General features: G+C 37.9%; 1 protein-coding gene across 1 annotated transcript in view; it reads left to right on the top strand.

Annotated features, from left to right (window-relative positions):
• Positions 1-12,858, top strand: part of NLRP3 (NLR family pyrin domain containing 3) — a 51,638-nt gene extending 38,780 nt beyond the window's left edge. The window contains exons 8-10 of the mRNA XM_015062912.3: positions 7,044-7,214; positions 7,935-8,105; positions 11,581-12,858. Of these exons, the coding sequence (XP_014918398.1) occupies positions 7,044-7,214; positions 7,935-8,105; positions 11,581-11,680 (442 nt within the window). The 3' untranslated portion in view covers positions 11,681-12,858. The remainder of the gene's footprint in view (positions 1-7,043; positions 7,215-7,934; positions 8,106-11,580) is intronic.
• The last annotated feature ends 11,582 nt before the right edge of the window (positions 12,859-24,440 follow it).

The raw sequence follows: 24,440 nt of genomic DNA, 5'->3' as shown, positions 1-24,440 counted from the left end.
AATTCTCTCTTTATCCTTGTATTTTGCCAGTTTCACTATGATATGTCATGCAGAAGATCGATTCAAGTTATGTCTGAAGGGAGTTTTCTGTGCCTCTTGGATTTCAATGCCTTTTTCCTTCCCCAGATCAGGGAAGTTCTCAGCTATGATTTCTTCGAGTACACCATCAACACCTTTCCATCTCTTTTCCTCCTCTGGAATCCCAATTATGCATATATTATTTCTTTTAATTATGTCACTTAGTTCTCTAAGTTTCCCCTCATACTCCTGGATTTTTTTATCTCTTTTTTTCTCAGCTTCTTCTTTTTCCATAGTTTTATCTTCTAATTCACCTATTCTTTCCTCTACCTCTTCAATCCGAGCTGTGCTCGCCTCTGTTTTATTTTGCAGCTCATTTATAGCATTTTTTAGCTCCTCCTGACTGTTTCTTAGTCTCTTGATCTCTGTAGTAATGGATTCTCTGCTGTCCTCTATACATTTTTCAAGCCCAGCGATTAATTTTATGACTATTATTTTAAATTCATTTTCTGTTACATTGCTTAAATCGTTTTTGATCAGTTCGTTAGCTGTTGCTAGTTCCTGGAATTTCTTTTGAGGAGTAGTCTTCTGTTTTGTCATTTTGCATAGTCCCTGGAGTGGCGGGGAACTGCAGGGCTCTTCCCCCATGCTGTCTGGAGTAACTTGTGTTGGTTGGTTGGCGGGGCCATAGTCAGACCTGATGTCTGCTCCCAGCTCACCACTAGGGTCACTGTCAGACTGGTGTGTACCTTATCTTCCCCTCTCCCAGGGGCAGGACTCACTGTGGGGTGGAGGCTTCTGTCTGGGCTACTTGCACACTGCCAGTCTTGTGGTGCTGCTTAGCTGGGATCTGGCCTATTATCTGGGGTGGATCTGCAAGGGGCACAGTGGTGGGAGGGGCAGCCTCAGCTCCCTTTGACTTTGGTGGTCTGCTTCCGGAGGGGCCCCTCTTCCGTGGGCCTCCCATCTAAGCTTGGCTCCAGAGAGTCTGTTCTGCTAGTCTTCTGGTGATTTTCTGGGTAAATTCGGCAGATGTGGGTGGAATCTCAGTGATCAGCAGGATGTGGTGAGCCCAGCATCCTCCTACACCGCCATCTCCCGGTCCTCTGGGTTATTTTTTCTGTATGTAAATTTTCTACCCTGCAACTTTGATTAGGTCTAATTTTTTTTTTTTGGTTGAATCTTTTGTTTTATATATATGTGTGTGTATATATATATATATATATATATATATATATAAAATCACATCATATGTAAATAGAGTAAAATCTATCTTTTCCTTTCTAATTCTGATGCCTTCTATTTATTTTTGTTGCCTGCTTGTTCTGACTAGGATTTTGAGTATTAGGTGAATAAGAATGCAAAGAGTGGGCACTCTTTTCTTGTCCCTGATCACAGTGGAAAGGGTTTCAATTTTTCACCATTGACTATGATGTTAGCTATGGGCTTGTTATATATAGCCTTTATTATGTTGTGATACATTTCTTATATGCCTAATTTGGCAAAAGTTTTTTAATCTTGAATGGATGTTGAATTTTGTTAAATGTTTTTTCTTCTATTGAGAAAATCAAATTCTCTCTCATTTTATTGCTCTAATTCATCACATTTATTGATTTGCATATGTGAAACCATCCTGTCATCCCAGGGATAAATTCCACTTGACTTGGTGAATAATACTTTACATGTGCTGCTGAATTCAGTTTACTATTATTTTGTTGAGAATTTTTGCATCTAAATTCATGAAGAATATTGGGTTGTGGTTTTCTTGTAGTATCCTATGTAGTTTGGTATCAGGGTAATACTAGCGTCAAAAATGAGTTTCTCTGATTGGGAAAGTTTGAGAAGGATTGCTGCTAATTCTTTAAATGATGACAAAATTCATCAATGCACCTATCTGGTCCTAAGACTTTTTTTGTTGGGAGTTTTTTGATTACTATTTCAATCTCCTTAGTAGTAGCTGATCTGTTTAGATTTTCTATTTCTTCATGGTTCAGTTTTGGTAAGTTGGATGTTTCAAGAATTTTTCCATTTCTTCTGAGTTGTCCAGTTTATTGGGTATAGTTTTTCATAGTAACCTCTAATGCTCCTTTATATTTCTGTGGTGTCAGTTGTAATGTCTCCTCTCTCAATTATAATGCTGTTGATTTGGGTTCTCTCATTTTTTTCTTGGTTTGTCTAGCTAAAGGTTTATCAATTTTGTTTATCTTTTCAAAGAACCAACTCTGGTTTTGTTCATCTTTTTTTTATTGTTTTCCTGTTTTCTATTTTTTTTTATTTCTCTTTAATCTTTTTACTTTATTCCTCTTGGTAACTTTGAAGTTTAATTTTTTAAATTTTTTTTTAACATTTATTTATTATTGAGACACAGAGCATGAGCAGAGGAGGGGTGGAGAGAGGGGAAGGCACACAGAATCTGAAGCAGACTCCAGACTCTGAGCTGTCAGCACAGAGCCCAATGTGGGGCTTGAACTCACAAACTGTGAGATCATGACCTGAGCCGAAGTCTGTCGCCTAACCAACTGAGCCACCCAGGTGCCCCACCTCTTGGTAACTTTGGATTCAGTTTGTTCTTATTCTAGTTCCTTGATATGTGAAGTTAGATTTTTTTAGGATCACTCAATTTTCTTGATATATTCATTTATAGCTAAAAACTTTTGGAATAGAACAGATTTTGCCATATTTTGTAAGTTTTGGTATGTTGTGTTTCCATTTTTGTTTTTCTTGTTTTGTTTTTCTTTCTTCTTTTTTTTTTTAAATTTCTCCAGCAAATTTTTTAAACCTGTTGGCTGTTCAGGAGAGTGTTATTTGATTTCCTTGTATTCTTGGATTTTCAGTTGTTCTCCTGTTATTGATTTGTACTTTCATACCATTGTGGTCAGAAAAGATACTTGGCATTATTTCAGTCTTTTTGAATTTGCTAAGACTTGTTTTGTGGCCTAACATATGATCTATTTTAGAAAATGCTCTGTGTACATGTGAAAAGAATGTGTATTCTGCTGTAGTTGGTGTGAATGTTCCAACCACAATCTATTGTCTTCCAGCAGTATAGGCTACTAGTCCAAGATCCCAATGTTGGCAGAGTTTGTTCCTCCTAGGGCTGTGATGAAGAATCAATTTCATACATCTTTTTCAGTTTCTGCTGGTTTGCTGGCAATGTTCCACATCCTGGGCTTACAAATGCATCACCTCTTAGCTTTCATCTCTACATGGTATTGTCTCTGTGTTGGTGTGTGTCTTTGTATCCAAATTTCCCTGTTATAGATATAGAAGGTACCAGTCAGGTTGAAATAGGGCTCACTTTCTTGACTTCTTCTTAACCAATTGCATCTTTAATGACCTTATTTTAAAATAAGGTCACATTCTGAGGTACTGGGGATTCAGACTCCAGCATATAATGTTTTGGGGAACATAATTCAACCCATAATACTATCTGTCAAAACCAGAATCATAATATGAATGCTTTCTTATTATTTCTTCTTAAATTTATCAGGGATTTATTGCCATGCTGGTATATACAGATTTGGGCATAATATTACATAATATTCATTATAGTGATTTATTTAAGTTCTTATTGAATAGTGAACCTTTGGATGAATTTTTCCCTTTTTACTATTACAAGTAACTATGAAAAACGTATTTGTTTTTTAAAATTTTTTAAAATATGTTTTCAATTTATTTTTGAGAGAGAGAGAGACAGAGCATGAGCAGGGGAAGGGCAGAGAGAGAGGGAGACACATAATCGGAAGCAGGCTCCAAGCTCTGAGCTGTCAGCATAGAGGCCCCCACGGGGCCCAAACACACAAACTGTGAGACACGACCTGAGCCAAAGTCAGATGCTTCACTGACTTAGCCACCCAGGCGTCCCTGAAAAAAATACTTGTTTATATAACTTTATGTATGTGTAGATATTTCTCTTGCGATGGATACCTATACATGTAATTAATGAGGGAACACTTGTAGGCATTTTATATTTTGTTAGGCATAGCCAAATATCTTGAACTTTAGAACTTTATCTCTGGTTGCATTTTGCACCCCCTACCCCCAATATTACACAACTGCCACAAGGTAAGCATTTGCAAAATTCTTTAATTTTTATTACTTACTCCCCACCCTCATCCCTTTGTCGCCTGCCTGTCCTTTCTTTACTGCCTTGTTGAACAGTGGCACTTTCCAGAGGCTGATCAGCCAATAAACAGAGGAAAATCCTCGATTTTCTTTACTTTCAGTTCCTTCTACCTTCTTTTTTCTTTTGACAAACACCAGAGGAGTTTTCTAAAATACAGATTTGATAATATTGAGTCATTTATTTAAAACAAAAACAAAAGCAAAAACCTCCAAAGTTTGTGTTTCTTTGCATGGTACACGAAACTATCTGTGACCAGCTCTAGATCACTGTTTCTGCCCTTTCACCTAACACACCGTTCACTCCATTTTGAGTCATATTGAATTCGTTTTTAGTTTTAGGAACCTGGCCTCTTTCACCCTTCCTCCTCTTGCTTACTGCCTTCCTTTTGCCTGTATGCAAAATACCCTCCCACCCTCATAGTCCATCTAAGAAGCTTCTTCTTATTCTTCAAGTAATTTCCCTGTTACTCAGCTTTTCCATTTAAAAATAAGGATAAAAACAATACCTGCATCTTGGTTGTGTAGTAATTCAATGTGATAATCCTGTTTAAAGTCATTGTCTTGGCAAAACATATAGTAAACCCTCAATAAATGTTAAATTTACTTCAATATTTTTTGGAACACATATTTATAACCTAAGGCATATCATTAGTAAATAAAAAAAAAAAAAGACAGGAGCACCTGGGTGGTTCAGTTGGTTGAGTGTCAGACTTCGGCTCAGGCCATGATCTCATAATTTGTGGGTTTGAGCCCTGAATCAGGCTCTGTGCTGACAGCCCAGAGCCTGGAGCTTGCTTTGGATTCTGTGTCTCCATCTCTCTCTGCACTTCCCCCACTTACACTTTGTCTCTCTCTCTTTCTGTGAAAAATAAATGTTTTTTAAAAAAATTAAAAAAAACCAATAATTTAACCATATAGTACATGGCAAAATATCTGTGCCCAGTGAATGTAGAACTTAGTTGAATAGATTTCTTGATACCAAGATGTACATACAAAGTTGGTTACATCTGTTGAATCAAGTGGATTGGTTGGTAGAATTGGGTGTTCAATTGACTAAACATTTTATTATGCACTCCACGTACCCATCACTCAGTCTCAATGTTACCAATATTATCAATGTTTTGACAATTCATATGTGACTCATTCTCAACAAAATCATCCTGTGCTTGTAACTGTTGTCACTTCATGGTGCACTGCTCCTCAAACATCTGTTTCATATCTTTTCTAATCCTTTTCTGGGGAAGATGGCAAAGCTTGCCATTTTGTAACTTTCAAATGGTCTTTCCTTTCTTTTTGGATGACTATCTTCAGTCTTCTGGAATGTTGTTCATCTTTTCCAGTGTCTTAGTCTGTTCAGGCTACTGTAACAAAAATACCATTTTCTGGGTGACTCAAACAACAAACATTTATGTTCAAAGTTCTGGATCCTGGAAGCCCAAGATCAAGGTGCTTGTAGATCATCTGATTTCTGGTAAGAGCTCTCTTCCTGGCTTTCAGACAGCCACCTTCCTGGTGTGTCCTCACATGGCAGTAGAGGCATGGGAACTCTCTGGGGTCTGTTTTACAAAGGTGCTAATCCCATCATGAAGACGATACCCTCAAGCCTATTTACCCCTTAAAGGCCATACTTTCTAATACTATCACATTGAGGATTAAGATTTCAACATATGATTCTGAGATGACACAAACATTCAGTTCAGAACAGCCAATAATCCTGCAAATCCCTTGTACATGTTAAATAGAGCCCATCTGATAAAATTGTTCTTAACTGGCCATTCTTAACTCACTAGAAGCCCCTCAGAACTTGCCTTTTGTTTGTTTGTTTGTTTTGTTTTGTTTTGTTTTGTTTTTACTCCTCCATTTTGGGCTTCATTCCCTTCTTTGTCTTGCTTATTCTATTTTTAAATTATGATTCATCCTTGACTGGGAAAACAAGTACTTCTGTTTTCTTTTGATCACCTGCTCATGCTACTTTATATGTTTCTATTTTTCCTGATTCTAAGACATCTTGGAGCTTAAAGGCATGTCATTGTTAAGGATTGTGGAAGGAAAGAATATGATTGCATGAGATGTTCTTAAGTCAAGGTTTTGTTGAGGCCCTAGCATATGTGGCTTTCTGTATACTGTATACCACCCTCTGAGCTTCTATGCTGGAGTTATGTAGCTCTCTACTTCAAAGCCCTCATGCTTCTGTTGGTGATAGAATATGTTCAACTTGACCCAAGTGTAGTACACCAAAAATCTTAATCCCACTGAGTGTAATGCAAATTTAGAGCTTTATTCTCTGAGAGACTCCTTCCAAGGCAGAAGCAACAAGAATATGGACAGAAGGGGCAACAGAGGTGAGATGGCACTAGAAGGCTTAAGTCTAGGTCCCCCATCCACTGAACGCTTGCTCTTTTACCCTAAGAGAAACATATGCTTTGATAAACCTAAGATTTCTGATCTGTAACAGATACATAATAGTTACTGCGGCACTGCTAACTTGCTCAGTTAATGTGAGAGTCAAATAAGGCAAGTCTGTGCAATGTGGTAGGAATTATCAGTGACAGACAACCTGGGATGTATTTCTTGAAGATGTGATGGTAGGGAGCATGCATGGCAGAGGGAATATGCATAAGAAGGAAGAAGGATGTGGAAGGAATCTGGATTAATTTGCTTTTGCTCTGTCTCTTCTACTGATCCCAGCCAAGCATCTGCTGAGACTATTATTTGTCTCTTTTATGTGGCCAGAGACAAGGAGTCATGTGCTCCTCAGATTGTATCCAAGATGCTGGCTCCTCATCTTGAAGTTGAAGGATGTAGCTTTTTAGATAAGAAGAGATTCCTCTGGTGAGATAGCTGTGCAATGTTCAAGGAAGTCTGAACACTGATGACTCTTTTCCTTGTTCCTTCTCCAGGTTGATGAATTCTGGACTTACATCAGGTTGCTGTCCAGCTCTGTCTTCAGTGCTCAGCACTAACCAGAAACTCACACACCTTTACCTAAGGGGCAATGCTCTTGGAGACACAGGGGTGAAGCTACTCTGTGAGGGCCTCTTGCACCCCAGCTGCAAGCTTCAGATATTGGAGTAAGTCCCTTAGCTTTTTTTTTTTTAATTTTTGCTTATTTATTTTTGAGTGAGAGAAAGGCAGAAAGAGAGGGAGAGAAAGGATCACAAGCAGGCTTTGCACTGCCAGTGCAGTTTGAACTCCCAATGTGGGACTTGAACTCACACACTGTGAGATCATGACCTGAGCTGAAACAAAGGGCGGCTTAAGAAACTGAGCCACCCAGGTGCCCCAGTCCCTTAGCTTTTTACAATGATGTGGATGCATGGTGGCTAAGGTGTGTATGTGTGTGTGTGTGGGGGGCGTAATGATAGAATGATTTGTACCTGAGAAGTAATGATGTTCTCCTAAGGTTTGGCTTGTTACAGGATCATGCACCTGGGAAGAATTCTACTTCTCAGTGCTGTAAAGGTAAATACTGGATTTGGATTTGTGGATTTCACCACAAAAGAATAGAAAGATATGACACTTGTGTTTTAGGGAAATTTAGGGAGAGGCATAGAATTGGGGAAAAATCAATTCACAAACTACTATTCCTAATTTGATCTGCACAATCCAGTAGACTGGAAAAAAATACTATCATCTGAAAAGGAAAGAAGAATAACCACAGGCACAGAGGATTATTCTAAGTTTGTTAATCCTGTGCTTTTTGTGCATTTGAAACATTTCAGGCTGAGATCTGGGGCACCTGCTGGGATGGCTAAGGGGACATTTTCTTTAAATCACCCTGTTTCTTGCAGATTGGACAACTGTAGTCTCACCTCACACTGTTGCTGGGACCTTTCCACACTTCTGACCTCCAACCAGAGCCTGCGGGACCTGAGCCTAGGCAACAATGACCTTGGTGATCTGGGGGTCATGCTACTCTGTGAGGTGCTGAGGCAGCAGGGCTGCCTCCTGAAACGCCTGAAGTAAGTGTGCTCTTCAGAGATTCACGTGGTGGGGTTCAGAGTACAAAGGACAGGTTGACCAGTTATCAAAACCTGGGAGGGCTTCATTTGTACTCAGACTGAGGTTTTTTTTTTTTTTTTCATAAGGCATGTGAGTCATGAACCACATATTTAACTTCATCCAGACTTTATGCAGACATTAACTTTGAAAATCAAGTTTCAGTTCAGTGTGAAAAGAGTTTCCATTCATTTTCCTGAAAGAAACCCAAGCCCCAATGAAAGTTGCCAAATAGAATTACATGGCTATGCAAGGGACTGGACTTTGCAGAACTGGAGGAGTCCATGGTTCACTGTAATTGCCAAGGTCTTTGCGCAGTGGGGTGTTGTAGGTCTTGTTTCTGAAGACTTCCAAATGGAAAGAGAGTTTCAGAATCAGCAAGATTGGAAATTCCACAGACGTCAGTTCATCTGCATTGTGTTGGGTTTCCTTATTAGTAATATCACTCATTACCTCTTGAGTAAGAATTCCCTAGTGAGTCTCCTACCTTGGTCAGTCAGGACAATCACAGTCTCCACTGAAGACATTTCCCTCACTTTGCTTTAGAGGCAACACCCTGGATTTTCTTCTACTTCATGAGCTGTTTCTGCTCAGTCTCCTTTGCGGATTCTCTTTATCAACCTGACCTGCACATGCTGCATCCCCAGGATGCAATCATTGAGCTAATTTTTCTTCTCTAAACTCTATCTTGTGTTTGCATCATCTAGTCTTCTGGCTTTATCGTATATGTCCTGTGTCACCCAATTTATACCTGCATGAATTCCATGTCCAAACGCTAGTCTGACTTTCCATTTGTCTAATAAACCTAAACTTTTCATGTCCAAATTCAAGCCTGCATTATACCCCCCACCCCATCTAACACCTGCTTCTTTCCCATCTCCACCAACGCTTACTCATTGTGAATTGCTCAGGCTAAAAAAGAAATCCTGTGTCACCTTTGACACCTTTTTCTTATGCACATGTCCAACGTGTTGGCATGTCCTAATAGCTCTTCTTTCATAACATACCTGCTTGTTGATCTCTTCTTGCCAACTTCATGACTTGTACCCTGGTTCAAGCCATTGTCCCCTCTTATCTGGATTGTTCTGGTGGCATTCTGCCAGGCTCCTCTGCATGTAGTATTCTTACCACGGCAGATGGAGGGTGCAACTAAAACATGAGTCAGGAGCACCTGGGTGGCTCAGTCAGTTAAGCATCTGACTCTTGATTTTGGCCCAGGTCATGATCTCATGGTTTGTGGGATCAAGCCCCACCTCAGGCTCTGTGCTGACAGTGTGGAACCTGCTTGGGATTCTCTCTCCCTCCCTCTCTCTGCACCTCCCTTGCTTGCTTGCTCTCTTTCTCTGTCTCTAAACAAACAAACAAACATTAAAAAAATGAATCAGTGATCATATCATTCCTACCAACATGCTCTAGTGACTTCCTATCACATTTCAAGATCCACAAACTCATGGTATTGTGTAAGGCCTCATGTGATCTGGCTCCTGTTGCTCCTGCAAATTCATCTTCTCCTAATTCTTGTTCTTTGTGCTCCACTGATATCTTTGCAGTTTTGCAAAAATACTGTCACCTTTTCATGTGCTGTTTCTTCTGCCTAGAACTCTCTCCGCTTTGATATCCACATGTCTTATTTCCATGTATCCTTAAATTCTCTGCCTAAAGGTCTTCTACGTGTCTGTCTCTGACCATCCTAATGAAAAGAACAGATCAGCATATCCTTCTTGTTTTTGCCTTTTTTTTTTCTTATTTTCCTCTGTAGTATTAATCAGCAGCATACATACACGCTATATCATTTCAGCAGAATACTTACATGCTATATCATTTTCTTTTTCATTTATTATCTATATCTTACCAAGTAATATAAATTCTATATTATAACAAGGACTTCTGTTCTTGTTCATGACCTCAAGGCTAAGAACCAACTGGAATGCAAGTTTGAATAAACAGAAGTTTGGATCAGCATTGCATCCTTATGCAGACACAGTGGAGCATGTTTACTGAAGGAAAGCCAACATTCTCAGAGCTAAGATAAATAGAGGGACAAAGTGTAGGATATGTCAGGATGAAGCCAGGGACATTACTGTATTTGGAGTCCTGACCCACCCCAGAAGGACACTCTGGAGGTAAGGGACAAGCTTCAAATAGGCTGAAAAGCCCATGGATCCAATCAACCTATCTCATTAGCTCAGGCTGCCTTAAACAAACAGGCATTTATTTCTCACAGTTTTAGAATACGGAAAATCTAAGGTCACAGTGCCCAGTAATTCCACTTCTAGTGAGAGCTTTCTTCTAGGCTTACAGAGGGCTGCCTTCTTCCTGTGTCCTTATATGGCAGAAAGAGAGCAAGGCAGGGACAGGGAGACAGAGTGTGTGCATCTCTTATCATAAAGGCAGTGATACCATCATGAGGGCCCACCCCCATGACCTTATCTAACCCTAATTATATCCCAACGGCCCTATTTCCAAATACCATCACATTGAGAATTAGGGCTTCCGTGTATGAATTTTGGAGAAATACAAACATTGAGTTCATAACACAACCAAATCAAGGTTGTTAGAAATGATGCAGGACAAATGGTATGATTTCTTAGCTAAGTTGCAAGGGAAACTTACAAAAATAAAAAGGGGGAAGAATGTATCAAAGAACACTTTAGAGGCTGCAATATGTGAGCTTCATATGGCTCATGATTCAATGAACATAATATAAAAGTGTATCAGTCAGTTGAGGAAATTTAAACACTGATTGGACATATGTTGATAATAAGAAATTATTGTTAACGTAAAAAAAATTTTTTTTAAGTTTATTTATTTTGAGAGAGAAAGAGAGAGCTTGAGCCAGGGAGGGGCAGAGAGAGGGTGAGAATCCCAAGCAGGCTCCACACTGTCAACACAGAGCCTGACACGGGGCTCAAACTCATGAACTGTGAGATCCTGACCTGAGCCAAAATCAAGAGTTGGGTGCTTAACCCACTGAGACACCCAATTGTTAACTTTTTACAGTGTGAAAATGGCATTGTGGTTGTGTTTTAAAAAGGCTTCATTTAGTGTCACATAGTTAAATATTTATAGATGTATGAAATGCTGTGTTTGTAATATCCATTGATGTGAGGAGTAGGGGGGCAATAGATAAAACAAGATTGGCCATGAGTTATTAATTGTCAAATCTGGGTAATAGGCATATGGGGATCCCTTATACTATTTTCTCTAAATTTACATATGTTGAAACATTTCCAAACTTGAAGGTTAAAAATATAACAGAAACAACATTTGGCATGAAGTGTAGCATCAGAGACCTTAGAAGTGTGTTAGGTTAAGGGAAGTAAGGAGATGAGATTTATTAGGCAAAAACAAAAACAAACAAACAAAAAAACAAAACAAAACAACTCTGAGAGTGTTCTTTGAAGAGTAGAACCCAAGGCTCTCTTTTGCTTTTTACAGGTTGTGTGGAATGTATTTCAATTATGATACAAAATGTGCATTAGAAATACTTCAAGAAGAAAAGCCTGAGTTGACCATTGTCTTTGAGCCTTCTTGGTAGCAGTTGAAGCTGGCCGCCAGATGCCAGCGTTTTGGCTCCCTGCTGTCCCAGTGTAGACAAGTGGGAGGGAGCACTCCTCCATTCAGGGTTAAGACCATCACTCCATGATTCTTCTGGTCCAGTGTGGGACAGCGAAACCTTGCTGATGGTGCCTTTGTGTCGAGAATATGAGCATCTCCTGTACCCCTGGCTTGAAGACACCAAGACAATGAAGTCATCCAAATGATGTGGTTCTCATTGTAGAAACTTAGTCGAAGAAGATGTTCCTCTTGGTGACCTCATATGACTAACTCATTTAAGAAAGCACTTTTTCTCTTTTTACTCTCTCTAAATCTCCTTTCCCTCATATCTTTTTTCACTCCTCTTTGCTCTGTTTACTTTTACCCATATCATCACTCTTACATTATTTCCCTTTACTGAGGGTAACAGAAAAAGTAAACTGTGTATTATGTTGCAATTTTGTGGCAGCAACTTATTTATTTAAAATTTTTGTAACAGGTATATTTTCTAATAAAATAATTCATGTTTATTTTACCTGGTGAAATTTCAAAAAATATAAAACCTTTTGTATTTATTGATTTAAATGCTCTCTTTTCCTTAATTAAAGGTACCTAGAAATCTCTCTACTTTAAAGATAAGTTAAATTGCTTTATGCATTTAAAAAATCTCTTTACCAAATGGTTCAGTTGTAATGCATGGGGAAAAAAATCACCTTGCTCTCATTCTGATGGTTGAAATTTCAGCTCTGGTAGGACAGAAAGTTGAAAATCATATACAGGACAGTATTAGAGTAGATGGAGCCTGTACTCCTAAATAGAAGTATTGTGTAGAAAATACATTTTGCCTTCAATTATAAGAGCTTATCTTGGATTTATCTCAGGAGCAGTTCATCTGCCACTCTTTGCATAGCATTAAATCATTAATAAATATTGACTAATTGCTTCTCTACACATGGGGCAACTCTTGAACCACACAGAATTGTTCAGGATGGAAACATTGCTTCATCTGTCAAATGAACTATCCAGACTTTGCTACTCAAACTATGGCCTATGGACTGTTGATATAAGGAGCTTACGCAAGAATGTAAATCAATCCCATTCCTAAGTATGCTTTTTAGATAAGGTGACTTTTTTTTCCTTGGTAAGACTGTCTCAATAAAGAAAGAAGTATATGATTTATATTCTGTTAGAAACTTTTTTCTTTTTCTTTTTTGCCTAGGACCAGCCCTTTTTAGTAACTCTGGTCTAGATTTTTGTTTTTTGCATCTGGGTGAAGTGAACTATTACAGACTGTCTCCCTGCTAGAGACGTCTTGACACACAGGGTAAAATGTAATTAAAGCACAGTTAAGCTTGAAAGAGGAAAAAAAAATGGGCACGAGGAACTTAAAACTGAGTTAGGAATTTACCCCTCAATGACCCAGAGGAAGATCTGAATTAATACACATTCCACAATAGGACTATTAATTTGGAAATATCCATGAGGCTTTCCACACCAGCAGAACTAAAAAATAAGTAAAGTTGCTGGATAGAAGATCAATCTGTAAACATCAACAGCATGCGATTGGAAAAAAAAAAATCATTCTCAAACATCTTAGTAAAGATTGGATCAGGTATGAAGCAGCAATGCATACTAAAATCTAAAGAGAAGTTTAAATCAGAGCAGGATACTTCTGTAGTCTGAGAGTTATCTCTCCTCAGTTGGCTAATCAATTGCTAAAGAAGAATAGTAACTTTATAAAGAACAGGAACTAGGTAGTACCCTGACCACCTAAAAAAAAAGATCGATGGGTGCAAATGGATGTCTGCTTTTGGGTGAGATAACTTGAGAAGGAAATATTGTCACTTGTGTGTAATTCTGGCTGAGAATGCATACCCAGAATCTAATTATCAGGAAATACCAGATCAACTCCAAATGAGGAAGTTCTATTAAAAAGGAGAGTACTATCATCATCATTATTATTATTTATTGTTATTATTTTTAAGACAGTGAGTGGGGGAGGAGAGGCAGAGGGAGAGAGAGAGAATCTCAAATAGGCTCCACACTGACCATGGAGCTCAATGTGGGTCTTCACCCCATGACCCTGGGATCATGACCTGACCTGAAATCACTCAGCTGACTGAATAACCCAGTCTTCCCTTCACCGTGGTTTAGATTTGTATTTCCCTGATGATGAGTGATGTTGAGTGTCTCTTCATGTGTCTGTTAGCCATCTGGATGTCTGCATTGGAAAAATGTCTATTCATGTCTTGTGCTCATTTCTTAACTAGATTATTTGTTTTAGTTTTAGTTTTAGGTTCTGTTTTTCTGGGGGGGGGTGTTGAGTTTGGTACGTTTTTTATAGATTTTGGATACTAACCCTTTATCTGATATGTTATTTGCAAATATCTCCTCCCATTCTGTAGGCTGACTTTAGTTTTGTTGGTTGTTCCTTCACTGTGCAGATTTTTTTTTTTATCTTGATGAGGTCTCAATGGTTCATTTTGCTTTTATTTCCTTTTCCTGCAGAGACATGTCAAGTAAGAAGTTGCTGCGGCCTCAGTCAAAGAGGTTGTTGCCGGTTTTCTCCTCTAGGATTTTAATGGTTTCCTGTAAAGATACATTTTAAAAGTGGAGCTAAATGTACAGTAATGTGACTATAGTCAACAATACCATATTGTATTCTTGAAATTTGCTAAGAAGGTGGATCTTAAGTGTTCTCATCACACATGAACATACACAACAATGTAAAAGGGTGACTATGTGAAATGATGGACATGTTAAGTAGCTTGATTGTGGTAATTATTTCACAATGTATACTCATTTCAAAACATCACATTATACACTATATATTATATATATGTAAATAAATAAATTTGGATAAAAAACAACAAATTGCATTGCATGACACGCAAGCATATAGACACAGATCAACAAACTAACAGAATGAAGTTATAATAAAAGCATATTGTTTCCTTTGGGGAGAAAAATAAATGTATAAACCAGTTAGAAGAAAACAGAGCAAAATATGTAAGATATAAGCTTAATGTGTTTCTTGAAATAGACTTAAAATGACAAAAGGTTGGCAAGTTAAATTATTTTAAAAAGTAAAATTTTTGAGTATTGTTGCAAAGTTAGAATTTTAGCCCTATCTTAAGCCCTCCTGTGCCGGGCTGGGGTCCACGTTTTACTCCAGCCATCATTGTGCTCACCAGCTGCACACAGATACAATGTGACAGACAGCATGTCCCATCAGTGGACTGCTTATGTCTCTGCCTTTCATCCTGGCAGCTTCTGTGACAGTGCATAGGGCACTTGCAGACGTGCCCCAGGCTCAATCTGCCAGGACAACAAAGCTAATGACCTGTGGAGCTGACTTTGATCATCTGGGTGGGGGCCATGATGAAGACCCCTACATCTGAAGACCTTGGTGGGTTTGAGTCCCTGGATTTAGTTGTAGGGGCCGATTTATTAGGCTTTCCTGGCATTCACTTTCCTTTTGCTATGGATCCTACTGTGTCGCCTCACCCCACCCAGGCCATTCCAATTCACATGTTAAAATCCTAACCCCCAGTACCTCAGAGTGTGACCTTATTTGGAAATAGGGCCATCGCAGATGTAATTAGTAAAGGTAGAAATATAGTGGAGTAGGATGAGTCCTAATTTATAACTAACGTGACCTGATATAAAGGAGTGGAATTTGGACACAGATGTGCATACGGGGAAAACACCATGTGAAGGCAGAGATCTACAAGCCGTGTGATGCCAAGGATTTCCAGGAGACAACCAGAAGCTAGGAGACAGGCATGGAATGGATTTTTCCTCATTGCCCTTTGAAGGAACCACCTCTGCTGGCATATTTCTAACCTCCGCAACTGTGAGGTGATACATTTGTATCATTTAAACTACACAGTCTGTGGCAGCCTTAGTAAATGAATATAGCCTATAACAGCAAAATGTATAGTCAGGTTAAAATGGCACCATTCACTCTCAGAATTGAGGCTATCACTGGCATTCAGTGGACCCTTCCCAGTGACCAGACTTTGAAGAAATCCTTGTGGAAATGAAGGAGGTCCACCCTATGTATGTCCTCATCTTATTTAATTACAACTGCAATTATGCTTTTTCAAATAAGGTCATATTCTGAGGTGCGAGGCATTAGGGTTTCAATATATGAATTCTGGGAAACACAATTCAATTCATAAATCTACCCTCTCCCCAAATTCATGTTCTTTTCACATGTAAAATATATTCACCATCTCTCAATGTTCCCTAGAGTCCTAACTCATTCCAGCATCTAATTTCAGGTAAATATCATCTAAATCAGATTTGGGTGAGATTTGAGGGAAGATACATCCTTTCCAGCCTTGAATGTGTAAAATCAGACATCATACCATGTGCTTCCCAAATACAGTGGTGGGGCAGATGTAGGATAGATGTCCCCATTCCAAGGGAGAAGAATCAGGAGGGAAATAGGAGTCATTGGTCCCAAGCAAGTATGTGACCTGACAGGACACATTTCATTAGATTTCAAGGCTTAAGAATAATCCTCTGTGGTTATGCTCTGCCCTCCTTGTCTGGCCCCTGGAACTGAGGAAGACACAATCCTACCCCTGGGCCTGTACCTTCTGGGCCTGATGGCCATGGCAGCCTTGTCCAACTCTGAACCAGCTTTGGGATTATTCTTTCCTTTTCTTGAAGGTTAATGTATATTTCCAGATACATAGCTTTGTTGGCCCTTTTCCTGCCTGTAGAATCTTACATGGACAGCGTTCCCTCATTTCATTCTGTATCTGTCGCCTTAAGCTTCCAAGCTGTCGTGTTTCTGTGGATAAAACATTCACAAAAATGTTGTTGGTCTCCTGTGCAATTCACAGGGATCCAAACCATCAGAGAAGTAGGTCTTTCATAGATCTTTCCATATACCATACCTCTATTCCTGGCTTCAGCTAAGAAGGTTGATTTGGTAATGTCATTGCTGGAATGTGAAAATTATATGTATAGCTATTTATAAATATAAATAAACTGCTATTTAAGTAAGGTATGGTTTAAATATTTACTGTTTATCTAGTGCCAAACAATTGGATTAAGAGGTCTTAATGTTTCAGTACTTTGTCTAGTGGCTCCACCTAGTGGATCTGCTTATTTTCTATATAAGGTAACCCTTTCGAATAACAGTTCTGAATCTTTCTCATTCTTTTACAACTTATTTTTCTCCTTAGTTTGTTCATTACATAGTTTTTGCTACTGGGAGTGGTTGTGAATATCTCTGTCATGCTCCAAGGTTTAATGGGAATCAATCTAAGATTCATAATTCTTGGCTTCTTTTACAGTAAAATTCTTGGCTTCTTTTACAAATTCTTGGCTTCTTAGCATAGTGGTTACAATTGGGACTCTGGGTCCTAGACTACTACTGGGTTTATTATTATTAATAAACAAGTCAGTATTTCATAGTGACATTTACTGTTTCAAAATAAGACGAAAGTGTTCTTAACTTCTTTGGCATTATTTATTTATTTTATTATTATCATTTAATGTAATTTAGTATCAAATTGGCTAACATAAAGTGTGTAAAGTGTGCCTCTGATTTTTGGGATAGATTCCTGTGGTTCATAGCTTATGTACAACACCAAGTGCTCATCCCAACAGGTGCCTTCCTCAATGCCCATCACTCATTTTCCCTTCTTCCCCCACTCCCCATCAACCCTCAGTTTGTTCTCTGTATTTAAGAGTCTCTTAGGGTTTGCCTCACTCCCTCCCTGTAACTTTTTTTCCCCTTCCCTTCCCCCATGGTGTTCTGTTAAGTTTCTCAAGCTACTCATATGAGTGAAAACACATGATATCTGTCTTCCTCTGACTGACTTATTTCACTTAGCATAATACACTCCAGTTCCATCCACGTTGCTGCAAAAGGCCAGATTTCATTATTTCCCATTGCCAAGTAGTATTCCATTGTATATACAAACCACGTCTTCTTTATCCATTCATCAGTTGATGGACATGTAGGCTTTTTCCATAATTTGGCTATTGTTGAAAGTGCTACTATAAACATTGGGGTACAAGTGCCCTTATGCATCAGCACTCCTGTATCCCTTGGGTAAATTCCTAGCACTGCTATTGCTGGGTCATAGGGTAGATCTATTTTTAATTTTTTGAGGAACCTCCGCACTGATTTCCAGAGCGGCTGCCCCAGTTTGCATTCCCACCAACAGTGCAAGAGGATTCACGTTTCTCCACATCCTTGCCAGCATTGCTGGTTTCCTGATTTGTTCATTTTAGCCACTCTGACTAGTGTGAGGTGTTGAGGTTTTGATTTGTATTTCCCTGATGAGGAGTGACATTGAGCATCTTTTCATGTGCCTGTTGGCCATCTGGATGTCTTCAGAGAAGTGTCTATTCATGTCTTCTGCCCATTTCTTCACTGGATTATTTATTTTTCGGGTGTGGAGTTCGGTGAGTTCTTTATAGATTTTGGATACTAGCCCTTTGTCTGATATGTCATTTGCAAATATCTTTTGCCATTCCGTCGGTTGCCTTTTAGGTTTGTTGACTGTTTCCTTTGCAATGCAGCAGCTTTTTATCTTGATGAGGTTCCAATAGTTCATTTTTGCTTTTAATTCCCTTGCCTTTGGAGATGTGTCAAGTAAGAAATTGCTGTGGCTGAGGTCAGAGAGATTTTTTCCTGCTTTCTCCTCTAGGGTTTTGGCAGTTTCCTGTCTCACATTTAGGTCTTTCATCCATTTTTATTTTTGTGTATGGTGGAAGAAAGTGGTCCAGGTTCATTCTTCTGCATGTTGCTGTCCAGTTCTCCCAGCACCATTTGTTAAAGAGACTGTCTTTTTTCCAGAGTAAATTGGATATTCTTTCCTGCTTTGTCAAATATTAGTTGGCCATCCTTTTGTGGGTCTAGTTCTGGGGTTTCTATTCTATTCCATTGGTCTATGTATCTGTTTTTGTGCCAATACCATGCTGTCTTGATTACAGCTTTGTAGTAGAGGCTAAAGTCTGGGATTGTGATGACTTCCACTTTGGTTTTCTTCTTCAATATTACTTTGGCTCTTTGTGTTCCTTTGTGAACTTCCTTGGCTTTATATCTTTATTTTATTTTAGATATAAAATCTTGGTTCCTAAGCACATTGACATCATTATGTATTTACTTTATCTAGCTATCATCTCTCTCTATCATCTATCATCTATGTATCTATGTATCTTTCTATACATTTATCATCTGTCAATTATCTATCTACCCATCTCTCTATTTATCATCTATTATCTATCATCAAATTTTTTATCTATCATCTATCTATATCATCTATGTATCTATCATCTATCTACCTATCTACATATCATGTGTCTATTATCTATCTATCTATCTATCTATCTATCATCCATCCTGTATATAGTTACAAAATAATGACAAAATTCAAGGCCAGTAAATAAATGCAGTATAAAGTTTCTTTATGGTTCTTTTTGCCTGTGACATTTCCCTGTGGTTTGTACAGTGACAGTCTGGTTTGATGGCACTTTGAAACTCAGGTCTGTGTAGAAACCACACCCCTTTATGCTGAGATTGAAGCCTATTCTGATTCTTCTCTATTGCTTTTCTGACTGGATACCTTTAGATTCTGCTTTTTTATCTTTGAAGCTAAGTAACTTCATCAACATTTTTCTCCAAAAACTGCATGTTCTGTTTCAGTTTTTGCCTTTTAATCCTCAGATTTAGTTTTCTTTCAATTTTCTACTGCACAGTACTCAGGCAAATAAGTAGTTTTATTTTCCTCCTGGACAGAGGGGACTGCATTAGCAGATTATGCTTTTGTTGATTTCTTTATTTATATTAACATTACTTCAAAAAATCCTGTGGAATGACACTTGTTTGAAGATGGATCTAATTTTCCAACTTAAACCCATCACACTGCATGTGGAACATATATTAAGAAGACTTTGAAAGTAGAGAGAAGAGACCAGATGGGGACCTCAGGACACAGGGAATGACACTGTGGTGAAGGCGCTAGGTTTGTGTCTCTTTGCTTGTTTGTTTTTAATTCCTCTATCCCAGACATGGAGCTGAAGAATCTCTTTTCAATGAGTGGTGCTGCAGCAGTTGGATATCCACAAGCCAAATAAACAAACAAACCTTGGCCCAACCTTACATTTTGTGTAAAAATTAACTGAAAAACCAGTGTCTGGTTGGCTCACTTGGTGTAGCATGTGAGTCTTAATCTCAGGATTATCAACTCGAGTCCCATGTTGGGTGTAGAGATTACTTAAAAATAATAAAAACTTTAAAAAAATGTACCATGGGCTTTATGTAAAATGAAAAAACTATAAAACTTTAAAAAACAACATAGGAGAAAGTTTCTACAGCCTGGACCTATGGCATGGTGAGGTTTTAGGGATGACACAAAATGCATGACCCATAAAGGGAAGAAATTGGCAAATAAGAATTCAACATTTAAAATGTTTGCTCTGTAACTTTGTTAAAATTATGAGAAAAACAAGCTACAGATTTTGAGGGGGGGGCAGTATTTCCAAGCTATGTGTCTGACAAAACAAACTTATGTGTAGAATATTTAGGAAATCTCAAATTCAACAACAGAAAACAGCTAGAAAACAGGCAAACAAGATACATTGAGGAAGATACACTGATGAAAGATGAAAAGTGTTCATCATTGATAGCCATTAGAGAAATAAGTAAAATCAAAGTGAGACATCATTAAACATCTACCAGAATGGGTAAAATTGAAAAAAAAAATAGTGACAATACCAAGTGCTTGCAAGGATGCAGAGAAACTAGAATGCTCATATGTTGTTGGGAATGGTAAACTGTATTCCTGTCCTGGAAAGCTTGTGTCAGTTTTTTACAAAATTAGATATTTACTGTATGACTCAGAAATTGCACTCTTAGACATTTATCCCAGAGAAACACAATTCTAATGATCACACAAAAGCCTGTTCATAAATGTTCATAGGAGCTTTATTCCTGTAGACCCAAACTGGAGACAGCTCAGAAACTTTCAGTGGGTGAAGGAGTCGATGAACCAGTACATCAATACACTGGAATAACTATTTGGCAATAAAAGGGAGAAAAAAAAAACTATTGATACGCACAACAGCCTGGATGAATTTCCAGAGATTTATCCTGAATGGGAAGTGCCAATCTTGAAATGTTCCTCTCTACATAATTCCATTCATATAAACTTCTCGAATTGACCAAAATGTAGAAACACAGAATAGGTGGGTTCATGCCAAGATTTAAGAGGGTGTGATGGCGCTGTGAGAGAAGCAGGTGTGGCTGTGAAGGGCAACATGAAGGATCCTTGTGGGATTGGAAATACTCTGTATCCTGTGGGTATCAATGTCAGTATGCTTGTTGTTATATTGCAATACAGTTTTGCAAGTTTTTACCACTGGGGGCAGTGGGTAAAAGGTCTATGAGCTACCTTTATTAATTCTTACAGCTGCATATGCATCTACAATTATCTCAAAATACAATGTTTCATTTAAAATAAACCCAATGTGTACAAGATATTTAAACACACTGAAAGCAATTAAAGACTAAAAGGAAATGATTTTCCTTTAACACACTAAAAATATTACTGTATCTGAAAGGGGAAAAAAGTTAATAGTAATCACTAGAAAGTTATTATCCTGCAATAATATAATTTGACTACAGTAAGAAGTTTACGGAATGTTAGAATGATGTAACATACCAATTAGTAGAAGCATAAGCTTTATCTTTCATGATTGTTCTGTTTCTTGAAGGAACTTAGAGAAGTAAGTAATTTACTATTGTGATTAACCTGATTGAGGTAAAGTATCATCAGAAGCTTCAAACTGCTAAAATAGAAATTCTAATCTTTTAACATGAATGGATTTCCATTAGGGATCATGTTAAAACCACCAACTTCATTTCAGGAGATGTCTTATCTCACATAAAGAATGTTGCTAGATATAAAATGTCACTGGTTTACCTCTAAATGATCCATTCCCTTCAGAAAACAGAGTGTAGTTTTAATAAAATGGGACTTGTAAGTTTTTATTACATGTATAATGAATGCTTTTCAGTTTTATAGGCTCTTTGAAGGAGCAATTTAGTTTCTTTATTAAAACATGACTTTCTATCTTTCACAACTTTATATCTTTCAATTTTATGTTGTTACCACTCTGAATATAAGTGGAGATATTGAAGTTTTAATAAAGGTATAGAGTTATTTTAAAGTTATAGAGTTATAGGCATATATATGGAATGTACGTTTGCAAAATCACAGGGAAAAGTACAGAAGATTAAAATCTCTTTTCAATCTGATTCCTTCTCTATCCTGTCCATCATATAAAACCTCTCAAAACCAATCAATGGTTATATTAAGGTATATAACATATTTGGATATTAATAAAACAGGATTCATTATATTGCCTTTTCAGAATACAGCATAATAAAATCCTTTTACATTAACTTATTGGTGCAGTAGAGAGTATACCAACGTTTAATTTAACTTGGTGGATATTTAATCAGTCTTTTTATTATACCTAGCACATCCATATAAAATTGACAGACACACTGGCTTTATTTACATCATTTAAGTTGAATCCAAGCCCAACAGCAGAGGTTATTACAAATGAACTAAAGGCAGATATAGGCAATTATGTTTGTTTACTTTCCCAACTAAAGAACCCATTATAATAAACTCAGTCCTATTTAAGAAGTTGATATTAAAGAAATAAGTAAGGCATTCTTTCTGCCCATTAAAAACTCACTATCTGCTGGGGAAAAGGGAGAAAAGATATACAAACATTCATAATCCATTGTGATATGGCTATAACAGATATCTGTATCCAGAACAGATAATGCAGAGCAGTAATGGGGCCAGTGGGGAAGAGCAGCCAACTCTGCCTGGCAGAGAGAACACTTCATGGAAGTGCCACTTAACCTGGAACTTGAAAGATGACCAGGAGTTCACCAAACAGATTAAAGACATAAAGACTTTGTAAACAATAGGAAGAACCCACACACAATGGCTACTCAACTTTAGTGTCACTGAACAAATTAATAGTTTAATTCTTACATTATTCAATGATGATCTCAACAAAAATACAGTGTTATGGTTAAGAAATAAGGAAACTTTTCCCAATCTATTTTTAGATTAAGTCTTCCACAAAGACAAATTCAGACCTACTCATACAATTCTGATTGCTATCTTAGCTTGTCTGGGCACTTGGGAACAATTCTTATCAATTTTTCTAAGGAAGTCATATGAAAAATCTAGCATCACACATGTGTTTAGAGGGCACAAAGACATCTTTTAAACACAAACTCTGCTTTAAATGGATATGCAGAACATGCCTACATCTTACAGCTATATAATGAAAATCAATGTGTTGTACCCAACTAACATTTATAATACTGAGGCAATTGCCTCAATTTATTTTTTTAATTTTTTAATGTTTTTATTTTTTTCTGAGACAGAGAGAGACAGAGCATGAGCAGGGGAGGGGCAGAGAGAGAGGGAGGCACAGAATCTGAAGCAGGCTCCAGGCTCTGGCCTGTCAGCACAGAGCCTGACACAGGGCTTGAACTCACAGACTGTGAGATCATGACCTGAGCTGAAGCCAGATGCCTAATTGACTGAGCCACTCAGGTGCCCCACAATTGTCTCAATTTCAAGAATGCAATCTTTATGCAATTTTTGGACAATTATACTCTACCAAATCCATGTGAAAAATTAGATATTAATCTCAAAGCACATTTTTCAACAAGTAGCTTCTTTACTTGACTAAACATATTTCAAATGCTGTTATAAATGTACCATTCCTAAGATAAAGAAGAATTGAGAAACAATGAAGTCAAATGAAGGATTTCTTTTTTCCTTTAATATCAGGTTATTAACTTCCATGATCCCTACTCTTGGCAGAAAAAATCAGTGCAATTAGCATCCACTAAGGGAAATTTTCTGTACACATTCCATATTTGATTCTATTTTACATATTCCATAGCCTATTTTTATATAATTATTATTATTTAAAGTATTTGTATTTATTTTGAGAGAGAGAGAGAGAGCGCACCTGTGTGGGTGAGTGAGCAAGAGTGGGGAGGGGCAGAGAGAGAGGGAGAGAGTGAATCCTATGTAGGCTCCACATTCACAGTGGACCCCTGACAGGGGGCTCGAACTCACCAACCATGAGATCATTACTTGAGCCGAAATCAAGAGTTGGACGCTTAACCAATTGAGTCACCCAGGCACCACTATTTTCATATTATTTTAATTGATTGTGGCTGTACTGGTGATAGTGGTTTTAAAGTACAAAAGGAAATAGGGTGAAATGACAGGTAGGTTGTTAATTTACTCTTAATTTTAGAATCAAATAGGTTTAGACAGAAATTCTTGGATGTTTAAATGAGAGAATTAAAGTATTTGAATTGATAAAAACATAAATTAAAGCCAATGTACCAGGCAGAGTGAAGATGCATTTAGTCATAAGATTGTAACAATTTTGATGTTATTGTTTTCTTTAGGGTACCTCATGAATGAGAAGTCATGTACTTGCTTCTTGTCATTATTCTGGTCAGACATGGAGTCCTTACTTCACAAAAAGTGATGTGTGGGAATTATACTGACCATAATCCATAAAATGACCACAGCTGTGCCTTCCTCTTGATTAGATTTGTATTCTGGATTCCTCTTGTGGAGTTAAGAATTGTGAGATGCCAGAGTCTTACAACTCTAACCCACACTTGAATCACTCAGCCTCATTGTGAGGCTGGTGCTGGGAGTGTGCATGTC

Source organism: Acinonyx jubatus, chromosome A1 (assembly GCF_027475565.1).
Source record: "Acinonyx jubatus isolate Ajub_Pintada_27869175 chromosome A1, VMU_Ajub_asm_v1.0, whole genome shotgun sequence".
NCBI classification, from domain to species: domain Eukaryota; kingdom Metazoa; phylum Chordata; class Mammalia; order Carnivora; family Felidae; genus Acinonyx; species Acinonyx jubatus.
Note: the sequence above shows the minus strand (reverse complement) of the source record. Positions and strands in the feature narration are given on the sequence as shown.